We start from the raw sequence: 15,321 nt of genomic DNA on the forward strand, positions 1-15,321 counted from the left end.
CTAGAATACACTAAAAGCCAGATCAGCTTTTGAAAAATGATAAAATATTTACAAGAAATGTAAATTATATTGAACTGTTAACTACATTGTGAGTATTATCATTAGTTACGTGATCTTTGAGTTGACTCTTTTAAACTCATCGGAATTTATGACTTATATTTGTTCTTAAATAAGTTATTTGTATTTAAATAACTCCTTTACTTCTTTGCGAATCGAGCAACATGTACACTAGTTCTAGTATAAAGCAGATTCTGGCATTAATTGGCAATTTCAAATCTTAACAAATCACTTATTCCTTGCATTCTGAGAGCAAACATATTGCATTGATCATACGGTTCTCTAAAATTGTCTTACCATGACTCATCTTTAAAACTGCACATTAAATTAAATAACCGTTACTTAAATAACTGTTATTTAAACGTTTTACTTAAATAACTGCACATAAAATAACTGTTTGGTAAATATTAATTTAGATCCCGCTTTAAAGAACACTTTTCTAGGCATCTTATTTTTTTTATAAATTATTTAAGGTTCCTTTTCCTTGTTTTTCTGGCAATCTAGATAAATGATAACATTAGCCAAAAGGCACATTTACAGTTAAAACAGTTAGTATAATTAACAGTTTCAATGGAGGGAATAATTGATAAAAGTTTTACCTATGTCATGTACAACATTTTTATGAGTTTGTTGGTAAGCGTCTAAAACCTCAGCAACCCGTGACCCCTCTTAGGGGAAGCTCCCGTAAGGGATCAGTTGTTGAGACACCATCTGGGGCTGCATGGGAAAAGCGTCTTACCCGAAAGGAGAAGAGGCAGCAGAGGCGGGCGGAGGTCACCTCCAAGAAAAATGTGGCGGTAAAGGCACAAACGACAAACGTTGCCCAAATTGGGCCCGGTTTGGCCCCCGCTCTTAAAAGGTCGCGGCCAAAAAAGCCCAGGACGGAGGAAATCTTGGTTAAGCCCTCAGGGGGGAGATCATTCGCTGAAGTCTTGGGTATAATAAAGGCTAAAGCTAAGCCGGAGCAGACCGATACGGTTGTGCGGTCGATTAGGCAAACCCGGGGCAGGGACGTCCTCCTTGAACTGGGTAAGTCAAAGGACAAATCCGCTTTTGCTGCTGAACTAAAGGCAGCCGTGGAAGGCCAGGGCATCGTCCGTGCACTCGAGCCTAAAACGTCAGTTGAGGTTCGAGGCATAGATGGTGTGTCGACAGAGAGTGAGGTGGTTGAGGCCCTAAAGGAAGCAGTCCCCGAGCTTGCCGGAACATCGGCTGTTCTTAGGGTGTGGCTCACAAAACCAAATAGAAACCAGCAGCGGATGGCGGTCGCCGAAATGGCAGACGCACACGCTAGTAAGGTGTTGGCACTCCAGCATTTGAGGGTCGGTTGGGTCAACTGCAGGCTCAGACAGAGGGTGGAAGTAACCAGGTGTTTTAGGTGCCTCGGTTTCGGTCATTCCTCCCGAAATTGCAAGGGGCCCGACCGAGGCAAGCACTGCCTCCGGTGCGGAAGGGTGGGTCACGCTCGTAGGGACTGCCAAGTCGAATCTTGCTTTCTTTGTAAGGAAAATGGGCTCGCGGACAAAAACACCAAACATATAGCTGGGTCTGGGCAGTGCAGCGCTTTTAAAACTGCGCTTCAGCAAGCAAAAGCCCACCCACGAAAATAAGAATACTCCAATGTAATCTTGGGTGATCCAAGACAGCTGACGCGCTTCTCAGTCAGCTTGCCCTCGAACACGGTGTCGACGCGCTCTTGGTCAGCGAGCAGTACCAGTACCGGAATAGGGTCCCAACCTTTTGGTTCCCCGATAGTCTTGGTACTGCTGCTTTCTGGGTGCGTAATACAGCTCAAGTGCAAGTGCGGGGTCATGGAAAGGGCCGTGGATTTGTTTGGGTTCGGTGCAAGGACGTCACCTATTACAGTGTCTACCTCACCCCTAACGAGGCTATCCATGACTTCCGCGAGAAGATAGACCGCTTGGAAGAGAGCGTGCAGGACACCACAGGGCATGTAGTCGTGGCTGGTGATTTCAATGCTAGGGCCGTCGAGTGGGGACTGACCCTCACTAATTCCCGGGGGAAGTACATCCTGGACTTTGCTGCCAGGGCCGGACTCGTTGTAATCAACGAGGGCAACACGCCAACGTTCCGGCGACCCGGGATGAGGGGAACGATCCCAGACATAACCCTCGCATCTGAGTCTCTTCTGCCAAGGATCACAGCCTGGAGAGTCTTGGAGGATTATACGGCCAGCGACCATCAATACATTATTTTCAATGTCTTAGATCGCATCCCGAGACAAGTTGCTGCATCTCGGGAAGTGCCCGTTCGGTGGAACACCAAAAAACTGGGTGTGGCTAAATTCACCGAGGCCATCCTGCGGGGAGTGCCAGCGGTGCCTGCCGCACCTGGCATGGCTCATGCAGAGGCTATAGTTACATCGATGATGGGGCTGATTGCCTCGGCTTGTGATGAGTCAATGCCCCGCAAGAGACTCCGTTGCGATAGGAGACCCGTATACTGGTGGACTGCAGAGATCGCGGATTTGCGCCGAGCTGCTTTGAGAGCTAGACGACTCGCTACCAGGGCCAGGGCACCCTTGGATAGACGCCGTAAGCTGGAGAGCTACAAGGTGGCGAGGAAGTCTCTCCGCCGGGCCATCAACCGGAGCAAACACAATTGCTGGAAAACACTAAGGGATGATGTCGATTCCGACCCGTGGGGCCTGGGTTACAAACTAGTAACCCAAAAACTCACCACTCGCTCTCCACCTTCCGTCATGGAGGGGGCCGCTATGGAGAGGGTCGTCAAATCCCTTTTTCCGGATCATATTCTGCGCCCACTGCGTGAGTTTGAGATGATGGACGATGTCCCACTCTTCACTCATGAGGAGCTGGAGACTGCCGTTTTATCCCTAAAAAACAACAAGGCTCCTGGACCTGATGGGGTACCTGGCGAGGCTCTTAAGAAGGTTTTTTCAATCAATCCCCTGATTCTTCTGAGCATGTACAACGCCTGCCTAGCAGAGGGGGTATTTCCGTTGTGCTGGAAAAAAGCTAGGCTCGTGCTCGTAGGGAAGGGGAAAGGAGACCCAGAATTGCCGTCCTCTTACAGACCCCTTTGCATGTTGGATACGGCTGGGAAAGTTCTAGAGAAGTTGATCCGTTCCCGACTGAATTCAGCCGTGGTTGCTGCGGGGGACCTGAGCCCTCGCCAATACGGCTTCAGGAAGGGGCGATCAACGGTCGACGCTATTGAGGAGGTGAAGCAAGCCGTGATGAGAGCTGAGGATTTTAATCACTACTCTCGTAGGGTTGTGCTGCTTGTTACACTCGATGTGCGAAACACATTTAATTCTGCAAGATGGTGCGATATGCTGGACGCTCTGGAGAACAACTTCCACGTCCCGGCATACCTCATGCGCATTATAGAGGATTACCTCCGGTTCCGCCTCCTCATTTATGATACTACAGAAGGCCCGCGGACGATGAGTGTCACTTCTGGTGCTGCCCAAGGTTCCATACTCGGCCCGGACCTCTGGAACGTTGCCTACGACAGCCTCCTTAGGTCTGAAATGCCTGAAGAAACCGTTTTAGTTGGGTACGCAGATGACATTGCAGCTTTAATAGCTGCTCGTAGTGTTGAGCTGGCCCAGCTAAAATTAAACCGAGTCATGCGAACTATAAACGCATGGATGGCAGATCACGGTCTCTCACTCGCGCTGAACAAAACTGAGATCGTGATTCTGACCAAAAAGCGGATTGACACCATTGTGCCGTTGAGGGTGGGGGACGTCGAAGTCCAGTCCGTTCGTGCCGCCAAGTATCTTGGTGTCATGGTGGACTCTAAGCTTAGCTGGCGGGACCAGATATTCCGAACGGCGGACAAGGCCGCTAAGGTGATCTCTTCTCTTAGCCGGTTAATGGCCAATGTCGGAGGTCCTCGTTCCAGTCGCAGAAGGCTGTTGATGTCTACAGTTCAGTCTGTGCTCCTGTATGGTGCGGAGGTGTGGGCAGACGCGCTCAATAAGGAGGTGTATAGGATGCGGCTTGCCAGAGTGCAGCGTCAGGCAGCACTCAGGGTAACATCCGCCTACCGAACAGTGTCTGAACCTGCCATCTTGGTGGTTGCTGGAGTAATCCCCGTCAAACTTTTGGCGGCGGAGAGGAAAGCGATTTATCAGCGGCGTGGAGAGGACCATGCAAAAATGGAGGAGCGCAACCGCACCTACCAGCTCTGGCAGGAGAGCTGGGAACAGGAGTCGCGGGGACGCTGGACCAGGAGACTGATTCAGCAAGTCCAACCATGGGTTGACCGACGGTATGGTGAGGTGGACTATTACCTTACCCAGTTTCTGACAGGTCACGGGTTTTTTCGGTCGTACCTGTTCAGGATGGGCAAAGCCGTGTCACCCGATTGCATCTACTGCCCAGGCACTCCCGACGACGCGGAGCACACCTTCTTCCGCTGCCAGCGTTGGGAAGGTTCCCGCCTGGAGGCTGAACAACATGTAGGGCAGTTGTTGGTGGACACGGTCATTCCGATGATGACGGAGGGTGAGGACAATTGGACCTGTATGTCACATTTCGTCCAGGATATTCTCCGCACAAAGAAGCTAGAGCTTGACCGAGATGCGGTCTAGGTCATAAAGAAATTGAATGCCAGAAACGGCGCGAGCCCTGAGGGCTTAGGTCACACGTTGACCTGACCTGAAGTAATGTGACAAACAATCCCAGGTCTGTGTCCAACAGAGTTGAGGGGGTTTTTTAGTGAGTAGTCTGACAAGCTCAGGAGTCTCACACTACAGGCTGGCTACCTGTGTGCGTAAAAGCATTTTTACCTCCTCTCCCTTATAAAAAAAAAAAAAAAAAAAAATGAGTTTGTTGGTTTTTCATTAAATACACCATGTAAAATAATCAACCATATTTATTTTCTATAATTTCAAAACTTGTTTGAAACAATTAAAAAATTTAAATATTTACAGAGCTGTGCCAGTAAGAATAGCAAGAAACAGATACATCTACGAGGTACGTTCAGAAAGTAAGTTCCGTTTCCCCTAATCTCCGGGGTAGCGCTGCGATCGCAGTTTAGCACATGCACAGTAGTTACTCTGTGTCAACCGAAAGGTAATGACGCCATTTTGAACTCGCTATTGTTGTACACTTCGTAGCGCTTTTTCGTAATGGCTGTGTTAATTAAGAATCCCACCGATTGTGAATTTCGATAGGTTAGGTATTCGTTTTCTTAATGCAAAAAATGTTGAACCAATTGACATTCACAGACAAATCTGTGAGGTAATGGGGACAATGTAATGAGTGGTTCAATGGTGAGAAGATGAGTTCGACTGTTCAAGGAAGGGCGAGATACAGTGCATGATGAGGAACAAAGTGGTATGAGGTTAATCTGTGGTAAACGATGAACTGATTAGTGCAGACGATGAGAAAGGTTACAGAAAACCCTAAGCTTACGATAAGTGCTCTTGCACGTGAATTTCCACAAGTTGCACGAACAGTAATTTACGAGATTGTTACTGAAAAACTTGACTTTCGTAAATTTTGCACACGTTAAGTGCCTTAAACCCTTTCTGAACAGGAAAAAAACTGCCGAATGGGCAGTGCACTTGATTTCTTGACTTGTTATGACAAGAATGGCAATACATTTTTATCGCAGATAGTCACGAAACTAGATAGTAGACGAAACTTGGGTTGCTTTTGATATCCCTAAAACCAAGCGTCAATCAATGGAATGGAGGCACGCTACGTCCATGGCAAAAATCAAACCAAATCAAATTTTTACACTTCGAAAGGTCATTTGCACAGTTTTCTGGGACTGAAAAGGCATTTTGTAATTGATTTTTTGCTGTGAGGCCAAACAATCAATAAAGATGTTTATTGCGAGACACTCAGGAAATTACGTCGCGCAATACAGAATAAGCGCCAAAGGAATGGTCATGAAAGAGCGGTTTTCATTCATGACAATGCTCGACCACACACCGCAAATGGGTCGAAGACACTTCTTCAGGGCTTTGGCTGGGACGTTTTTGACAATAAATTTCTTTCCTGTATATGTATTCGTTATTCTTTTATTTCAGAACGGAACTTACTTTCCGAACTTGCCTCGTATATAGACCTACTGCTAAATAGTCCAGTCATTTAGAATATGAAAAAGCTCCCAGATTTTTAGGCATGGAATATTTTCAAGGTAAAACAAATTATAAAACTAAAATAATACCCCCGCCGCAGCAAACCTGCAGACGAAGCGAATTTCCATTTGCTTGGTTAGATTTTCATTTACATACATTTATTAGAATAACATTAGTTTTATTGAAAACCTAGTTTTGCGGTTAAAGGGAGGGTAATAATACAGTAAAGTGTGTATTTAGTAAAATAATAATAGCTTAGTATAAAATAAATAAATTTGCTAAGTTTGATCAAAATATATCCAAAAACAAGCAAATAATAACAGTTAACTTATCCTCCATAATTTTAAATTTACAATTTCTTGAATTTTCTCCATAGCCATAGTACAAAAAACACTTCAATATAGGTACAGTACTAAATTATTTGTTCTTTAAGCTCATCAAATTGTTTAGAGATAAATTATGAAATTTTATGTGTTGAGAGTCAAAAATGAGAAGTACCAATTTTCACCCCATATATACCTTCCCACTAAACCCTGTTCCCATGCTCGAATCATGCTGGTTTGCAAACTTGTTACAGTAGAATAAACATGGGTCTTTTATATTTACTAATTTAATAAAAAATCAAATGATTTTTACTCGAGTTATTGTGCTAATGAGTTACTCTGTGTGAACAGATGGTGTTTTTGGCCTCTGGGGACATCAAAACAAAAAAGTAATTGATCCCTTGTCCAGTCTTACCATGAGACCTATGGTAATAGAATAGCCTATTACTGGAAAATTTGCTGAAAGTGAAATTTTCTTGTGCAACTCTTCCAAATGATCTTTCTCAAGGATTAGGTTTCAGTAGCGCTTAAAGGTTTATTCTTCCAATGGAAGACAGTTGTTAAGACACAGTACAAATAAGCCCCATAGCTTTGAAAATATTCAGTATAAAAAAACCAATCTAACACTATTCTAATACTCTATGTCAAAAAGTTATCTTTGTTCAAAAAGTCTGACGACTCAAAATAGGGTCTGCCACTATGGTCTCCTTCCTTCTAACTTTACTATCTTAAGCTTCCTGACTGCAAAGTAATTTACTGCCTTATTCATCTACTCATTACATATGTTCCTTATTTACCTCCCATATAAGAACCCTATAGGCCTATTGCATTTTCTTTGGATTATTTATTATTTAATAATGCCTTAAGAATGTCTGTTACCATCACCAAAAGTAAACTTCAATCGACATTAGTTTGCATGATAAGTACGGCATGATGAATTGTAAATAATTACAGAGCTTACACAATTCTATATTCTTTTATAAATTTATTTTTTCATCCGTGTGAGCAAAATTCACTAAACTGTTTACTAGGAGTGTAGTTTTGAGCAAAACACAGATCATAATGTAACTACAAAATAAAAATAACCTTAATTTATCAAAGCCAACTCTCGGAGATATGTTTCTGGCAGACTATCGATCAACCAAGTGATAAGATAAACAATGTCAAAAACTTATTCTTGAAAGTTTGAGCACTCACTAAAAGTTAAGTTACCTTTAACATGTCTATACTGTAACTTATAAATATATTTCTTCTCAAAATCATCCAAGTAAAAGTAAGTTGTGAAAATGGTTCATTTGCTTCTAGCTTCTAGAGCTCTGAACTGGATTGTGGATGAATAATTCCACTTTATCCATTACGTAGTCGGCCTACCATCACATACTTCAAAATCTTTGCTCTACCACAGGCCGACTCTTTGTGCTTATTTTAATTTTCATAGATTCACAGAGAAAATAACCCTTATTTATTTGTGTCCTAGATCTAACATTATATTTTTTTACATATTAAGTGACAGCTCTAAAAGCCAGTGAATAAAATTGGTATTTTCAGTAGACTCGCTCTAGTACGGCTTCGATCTGTTCGGAAACTGGATGGTCCAGTCAACCAAAAATATGTAATTTAGGCACAAGTGTGTTGCATATGACAAGAATTGCTTTCTTTCACACTTTCACCACTAACGGTTCTGATTGGAGTAATGCCATACTGGCACAGGGTAAATATGACTCCAATTGAAGGCACAGTACAGCTTTATTAAGATTGGTCTACTGTTAGCTCTGCGTTTATTGGGGATCAACTATACCATTTTACAAATTTCAAGATTCACAAAAAGATTAGGTTTAGTTAGTCCTGTTCCTAGTTGGTTGGACTAGAAGGAGTCTACTGTATGTTTATTATATAAATGCTAGGCACAACCATCAATAGTTTTAAATTATACTATTAATTAATTACACTTTATACTGTATAATGTAAAACATTGTATAGTTATCAAACTAAAACTAAAACTCCTTTATACAACAGTATTATAAGATATGAAAGATTTAATTGAGTATACCCAATGTATAAATAAACTATTTAACAAACAAACGCGTAATAATTATCTAATTGATTTATTCCCTTAACCCCTGATGATTAAAAACATCCAACATTTTGATAGAAAGACCCATCATTTGTTTAACAGCTGTGTGTTTACCCCACAAAACCAAGTGTTTCTCCACAAAGGTTATGTGTTTTAGATGTAACTTATATTCTTTTTCTTTTCATAAAGCTGTGCATCTATCATAAATGGTGCATTCAAAGGCAATTAACTATTTTATTGCATGATTGTTAAGGAGATAGCTAATTTCTAGTAAATAAATTTGTAAGAAATTGGTACCTAGCTTATTCACACATTATAGTCCTCGCCACCCTAACTTGAGGCAGCCCAAGGCCACAATAGATATGGCTGCGGCCTTGGGCTGCCTCAAGTTAGGGTGGCGAGGACTATAGAAGAAAGTGCAAAGTAAATCAGACACAATTCATTGATTCATAACAGTTGTGTATCACCTAAAAAATAGTTAAACATCAATGTAAACCAACTTCTCATATTTAGAGCTTTTTACAAATTAATCACAAATTCCTAGTAAAGAACCTAAATATCTCTTTGTTGGATTACTTAAAATGATTTAGCTAAGCTGATGTAGTTTTTGTTCAGCTTACTCTGACTATGTTTACCACTCTACCCTCAATATGCATTTTTCAATAATGGCCGAAACACACCACGTCTAACTATGCTTGACATGAAGACAAATTCATGGCAATATACATGTACAGTATGTGATATTCTTTTTTTATTACATTAACGTGTTTGGGTTTAAATGATAGTGGCAGTTTTAAACAATTGCCGAAACATAAGTAGCGAGTTTTTTATCACACACAACATGTCAAGGATTGTCTGACAAGATAAGTTTTAGTCTTTATTTGTCAGATCATACAATCCTGGGGCTATAAAATGACTTATGAATATTTTTGTTTTTAATCTGCTATCGGAAATGCAATAGCACACTCTCATTAGAACAGATTTTCTATCAAGAGTCGCATTTAATAATACTGTTTTGAATTTATATCTCTTTATTGGTACTTTTCTCAAGCTGTATTTAACTTTTTTTTGTTAATCGGTAAACATTATTTTAACTAATTTATTGTTATCATTTCACCATACAAAACATTTAAAGCTGGGGGAGTTGGGAAATAATCTAACTAAAATTATAAATAATTTGAAAGCTGAAGTTGACTACTGGTGCTCCTTAGAGTGGTGAGGCTGGACAAACATGTGTGTTGATGAGTAACAAGGCTGTATGTGATTCATGCCAATAAGGACACTTGAGGATGAGTTGAGATCTGCATCTGAGCGAGGTTGGAACTGATGGAGGTTAGTTGGGGCAGTGAGACGACACCACGCCGCCAGTATCAAACAGAGGATCACCAGAGAGATGCTTATGGAGGCTACCAACAGCGGTCCTGCCACAAACAGTAATATCATCCTTGTGTTTTAAAAATCATGTCACCAAAAAAGAACACTTTTTAAGATTAATAATGTATACAAATATGCATATTTGTGTTTTTGTTGCAATAAGCATGTAAGGAAAAAGGAATTTTCTGAATGATAACCTGTAGCTCATAGAGATGGCTGGTGAGATAGAACCTTGTGATAGGACACTTAAAATTGGAAAATATAATCATGCATAGTATGCAAGTTTTAGCTACAAGCTTTGTGAACATTTTTTGTTTTGGTATCCAATCCATACTAAATCCAGGAAATACCAAGTTTTTACCTGATAAACATTTCAAAACTCTGAAATTTTTAGCAAAATTATTTTATAAGCCATAACACATTACTCAGTTTGAAAACCCTTTATTATTGTTTTCCACAGACTTTAAATGATACAGAACTGTATATGACTTAAATGCACCCTTATTAGCGAATTTCCCTATAGGGAAGTAGCTATTACCGTAGGTGGCACGGTAAGACCTAGACCCGGGACCGATTTACTTTTTCATTTTGATGTCCCCAGAGGCCAAAAACACTATTCGTTCAAATTTTTATATATGTATATATATATATATATATATATATACAGGGTGAGTTTTAATTGTCCCCCCCCCCAACTTTTTTCTACATTTTTTCAAATATCAATCCCAGACCACTTCCAAACATTGTTGGGTAGTAAGTACTTCATTTTGACAAGGTGGCCATTTCCGGCCGCCATCTTGGATCCGCCATATTGGATGCAAAATTTTTTTTTCAAATGTAAAGGTGGGGTTGTGACCCATTATTTCGAACTACATTTTTACCCTGATTACAATGCCGCAAACCGTTTAAAAAAATCTTGATTCATTCTAAAGTTATGAGGGCTTTTTAAAACTTTATTTTTAGCCCATTTTAACATTGTGCATTTACAAACTAAGACCATAATCTCAAAATAGTGCTAGATAAAGATAAGTATACACTACCAGTAATTGTCGACCTATTTTCACTTGGTTATGACTGATGTATTTTTTTTCGGCCGCCATCTTGGATCCGCCATTTTGAAATGTGATAAATTATTTTAAATATGAAGGGGGCATTGTGACCCATCATTTCGAACTACTTTTTTAAGCTGAACTTAATTCCATGATCCGTTTTTCATTTTCATTTTTTGATTTTGAAATATTGACATTTTTAACAAAAAAATTTCAATATTTCATAAATAAAACTTGATAACAAAAAATGGGTTGCGGCATTGTCTTCAGCTTAAAAAAGTAATTCGAAATGATGGGTCACAACACCCCCTTCATTTTTAAAATAATTTATCACATTTCAAAATGGCGGATCCAAGATGGCGGCCGGAAAAAATACATCAGTCATAACCAAGTGAAAATAGGTCGACAATTACTGGTAGTGTATACTTATCTTTATCTAGCACTATTTTGAGATTATGGTCTTAGTTTGTAAATGCACAATGTTAAAATGGGCTAAAAATAAAGTTTTAAAAAGCCCTCATAACTTTAGAATGAATCAAGATTTTTTTAAACGGTTTGCGGCATTGTAATCAGGGTAAAAATGTAGTTCGCAATAATGGGTCACAACCCCACCTTTACATTTGAAAAAAAAATTTTGCATCCAATATGGCGGATCCAAGATGGCGGCCGGAAATGGCCACCTTGTCAAAATGAAGTACTTACTACCCAACAATGTTTGGAAGTGGTCTGGGATTGATATTTGAAAAAATGTAGAAAAAAGTTGGGGGGGGGGACAATTAAAACTCACCCTGTATAGACTTATATATATATATATATATATATATATACGTCCGTGAACGCGATAACTTGAGTAATTTTTGTCCGATTTTGATGAAATTTGGTTTAAAGGTGTAAAGCGGGATAAACTTGAATGAGTTCGCGAACCAGCACGATCGGACCATGGGAACGGGGCTTTACGGGGGGTTTTATGGGGTAAAAATTGGTTTTTCTCACTTTTGACCCTCAAAACACAAAATTTCCCAATTTCTCTTTAGACCTTTTTAAAGAGCTTAAAAAAACAAATAATTTAGTATATAAAAGTATTTTTGTTCGATTATTAGTAACGGAGAAAATTTAAAAAATTGTAAATTTAAAATTCCCATGTTATTCTTATGGAGAATATTGTCAAATGTTGTAGTTTGCTTGTTTATGAATATATTTTGATCAAACTTGGCAAATTTATTTATTTTGTACTAAGCTATCAATATTTTACTCAAAAACACACTTTATTAGTTTCGTTGTAGCAGCAAACCTAGGTACTCGTTAAACCTAATGTTATTAAAATATATTTAACTGAAAATCAATTCAGACAAATGGAAATTCGCTTAGTCGGCAGGTTTGCTGCGGCGGGGGTATTGACTTTTCTTTAGTTTATTAATTTTATCAAAAGGGAAAACTAATGTTTAAATCAATACAGGGTGGAAAAAAGTCCCGGGGCGGTTAAATATTCCAAAAAGTAATAAATTTAGAGCTTCAAAACTCGGTGCACATTTACTGGGCATTAAAATAATTTTACACATTATTCAGTGATGCGCTTCCTCCTCCGGGGGACGGACCGCTAGAAGTCAGAAGATAATCTTAGATGTAAGCATAGGTTTATATGCACATCAAACTAAAGGCCTTTACTAGTAGAATGCAATGCTGCAAATTTGAACTCAACCGGACAACGGAGTCAAAATGGCAGCCATTCAAAGATTTCTTTAATCTGCCATTTTAAATATTTGAAAGACTGCCATTTTTTATCAGTTTTTTTTAGCTCAAATATGTGGCATCATATTCTACTAATAAAAAGCCCTTTTGATGTGCATATCAACCTATGCAAACGTTTTTGATTTTCTTCCGACGTCTAGCGTGCGCCCTGAGTAGATAGCGTATATCATATTGCGTATATCATCTTTGAATAACTGCCATTTTGGACTCGATTTTCTGTTTGAGTTCGGGTTTGCAGCATTGTATTTTACTAACAAAGACCTTTAATTTGATGTGCATATCGACCTATGCTTAAATTTCTTCTGACTCATTGCGGGCCGTATCCCAGAAGAAGTAGCACATCACTGAATAATGTGTTAAAATGATTCCAATACCCAGTAACTGTGTACCAAGCTATGAAGCTCTACATTTATTACTTTTAAACATTTAATCGTCCTGGGATTTTTTTTCCACCCTGTATAACAGTTAATAATAAAATTCTCTTTTAACCAGATTTAAATAAATTTAATTTTTTTCCAGTCACCATTGTATTAGTTTGTTGGTTACGAAAATTTTATTAGTTTATTCTATAAATTTCTGGAATTTTAAAAATCTATGTATTTTCATGCAATTTACTACTTAAGTTTATTCAATTCCTCCCAAATAAATAGGTTTTGATAGTAAATGCCTGCTCATGGTTATTTTACCTCCATAGGTTGCTGGAATGTCAGGATGGGTTCCGACATCAGGCTCTGGTAGGTCTGCAAACCTTGGAAGGTCTTCGAGATGAGTGCTGGGAACACATCGGCTGCGAGCTCGGCTAGACCCGTCGCCGCATACGAGTCCCACGGCACACTGACTACTACTGTGGCATGGCTGTCCTGCCACACGGACCAACACACACTCTCCCCACACCTGCAGAGATAACAGTGAGTACATTCAATCAGAGAAGCTGTTAAGTATCATTTTCGGTTACACTAGACCAGAAAGGAAGTGGATGGGATATAGAAAGGAAGGAAAGAAACGCTATGGACAAACTGTGGGGCGAGGGCCACACTACACAGAATTTAAATCAACTTAACTAACTGGTAATTTAATTTCATCTTGCATTCAGCTATTTTGACTGTTTGACTTTACGAGTACTATTAAGAGCCTACTTCTATCTATGCCCTACCAAAGAATGTCAATTAAATTCTTCATAGAGAAGCTTTTGTTATTGGGAGAAAGGGGAGCGAGTGTTTGAGCTTAAAAATGTAGGCCTGAAAACACACAGTCAAATCTCGCACTCGGTTTGAAACCCACTGTAAGCTTTAGGTTGAGGCTATAAACAGTATATAAATCCATATACATGTACTACTACTGTTATTTACTGTCCACACCAGTGTCATTTAGAATGAAATAATCAAAATCGGTTTTAAGGGAAAGCAGTCTTTACCCTTCGTAGCATTATGGATATACTGGGGAGGGGACCAAACCTGTACCTCTCTTGCACCAAAGTCCAAGATGGACATACTAGGCTAGCAACAACAAAACACCCAATTAAGTGGATAAAAGTAGATCTCTTACATTAAAGGGCTGAACTTGAAGATCTACCCAAGATATGCCACAGGGCCTGTGATAACTTTTATTTCTTGTAAGAAGTTGGAAGTTAAAACATAAATTACATAAGATCTTTTGAAAATTAATTTAAATGGATGTATGAAAGAATCAAGAAAGCTATTTTTGTGCGGATTTGATTGATTTAATTGATGATTTACCTGACAACGGCAGCCATGGGCTAGCTGACACAGAGCATATCTGTGACAGTCAGAGTCTGTGAGACAGGTTGCTCCAGAAGGATCCTCATCTAGGCGCTCTCCCCCCGTCATTACATGTCTGTGTCAATATCATATATTACGTTCTATTTTATAGATATATCCAAACAGTTATTCATAGTTAGTTTTTATTTAGTTAATTTTATTTCTACACTGTAAATACCCATGTGTTTGTACGGTTAGGCCTAGCTGTTTTGTGGTTAAATAATATTTTAGCTTTTTGTTATACATTAATATATAATAGTGTATTTGTATTAGATCAGCTAAAATTATAAAGTAATAAAATGGAATACAATTTGGCCCTAACTTTCCAAGTCCTGCGTAATTTGCGAAGCAGACAAAACAATCCTTCAGGAAAAGCTGTAAAACAGGAGAATGTGGAGGCTTTTACTAGGAGCTCACTCACAGCTAGATCTCCAATAAAACAAAGTGAGCTGTACATACGAGAAGGGCACAAGACTGTGACAGCTAGTGTGACTGTGACTTGAGGGTGTGTATCGTGGGCTCTGTCTCGGAGGTGGAAACAGGGGAACTGAATATGAAGACCCAAGAGATTGTATCAGTTTCAGAGAAGGAAAATGGACCACCACGGCCATCCCTACCCACCAGTGTGAGAAGAAAGAGAGGAAGGAGACTGGGGAACGTGACTTACTAAAGCCGCAAATAGAAAAATTAAGGGGTTTATCAACAGGCCTAAGAGGAAAAGGTCGGTGGAAACTCCTAGCCCTGCCAGAGAAGAGCCCTGGCATTTATCCTATGCTGCGCATAGGAGTTTCAGGTACGGTGCAGCAACAGCAGGATCAGGAGAATCCATTGT

The 15,321-nt window shown here is 39.8% G+C and overlaps 1 protein-coding gene across 1 annotated transcript; it reads right to left on the minus strand.

The window, feature by feature from the left end:
- Positions 1–9,637: 9,637 nt before the first annotated feature.
- On the minus strand, positions 9,638–14,558 carry LOC128998944 (uncharacterized). Its single transcript, XM_054425300.1, has 3 exons — positions 14,448–14,558; positions 13,398–13,605; positions 9,638–9,960 (listed from the first exon to the last, which is right to left on the minus strand). Exons 1-3 carry the CDS (start codon positions 14,556–14,558, stop codon positions 9,734–9,736), a joined length of 546 nt encoding a protein of 181 aa, XP_054281275.1. The 3' UTR covers positions 9,638–9,733.
- Between the last annotated feature and the right edge of the window lie 763 nt (positions 14,559–15,321).

The sequence above is a fragment of the Macrosteles quadrilineatus genome, unplaced genomic scaffold (assembly GCF_028750875.1).
Source record: "Macrosteles quadrilineatus isolate MER2022 unplaced genomic scaffold, UCM_ALF_1.0 Scaffold_7__1_contigs__length_78375512, whole genome shotgun sequence".
Lineage (NCBI taxonomy): Eukaryota > Metazoa > Arthropoda > Insecta > Hemiptera > Cicadellidae > Macrosteles > Macrosteles quadrilineatus.

Coding starts and splice junctions, on each gene's coding strand:
- LOC128998944 (XM_054425300.1), bottom strand. CDS start 14,558: ATGACGGGGGGAGAGCGCCTAGATGAGGATCCTTCTGGAGCAACCTGT. Junction 13,606..14,447: donor CCCATGGCTGCCGTTGTCAG/GTAAATCATCAA, acceptor TTATCTCTGCAG/GTGTGGGGAGAGTGTGTGTT. Junction 9,961..13,397: donor CATTCCAGCAACCTATGGAG/GTAAAATAACCA, acceptor TGTTTGTGGCAG/GACCGCTGTTGGTAGCCTCC.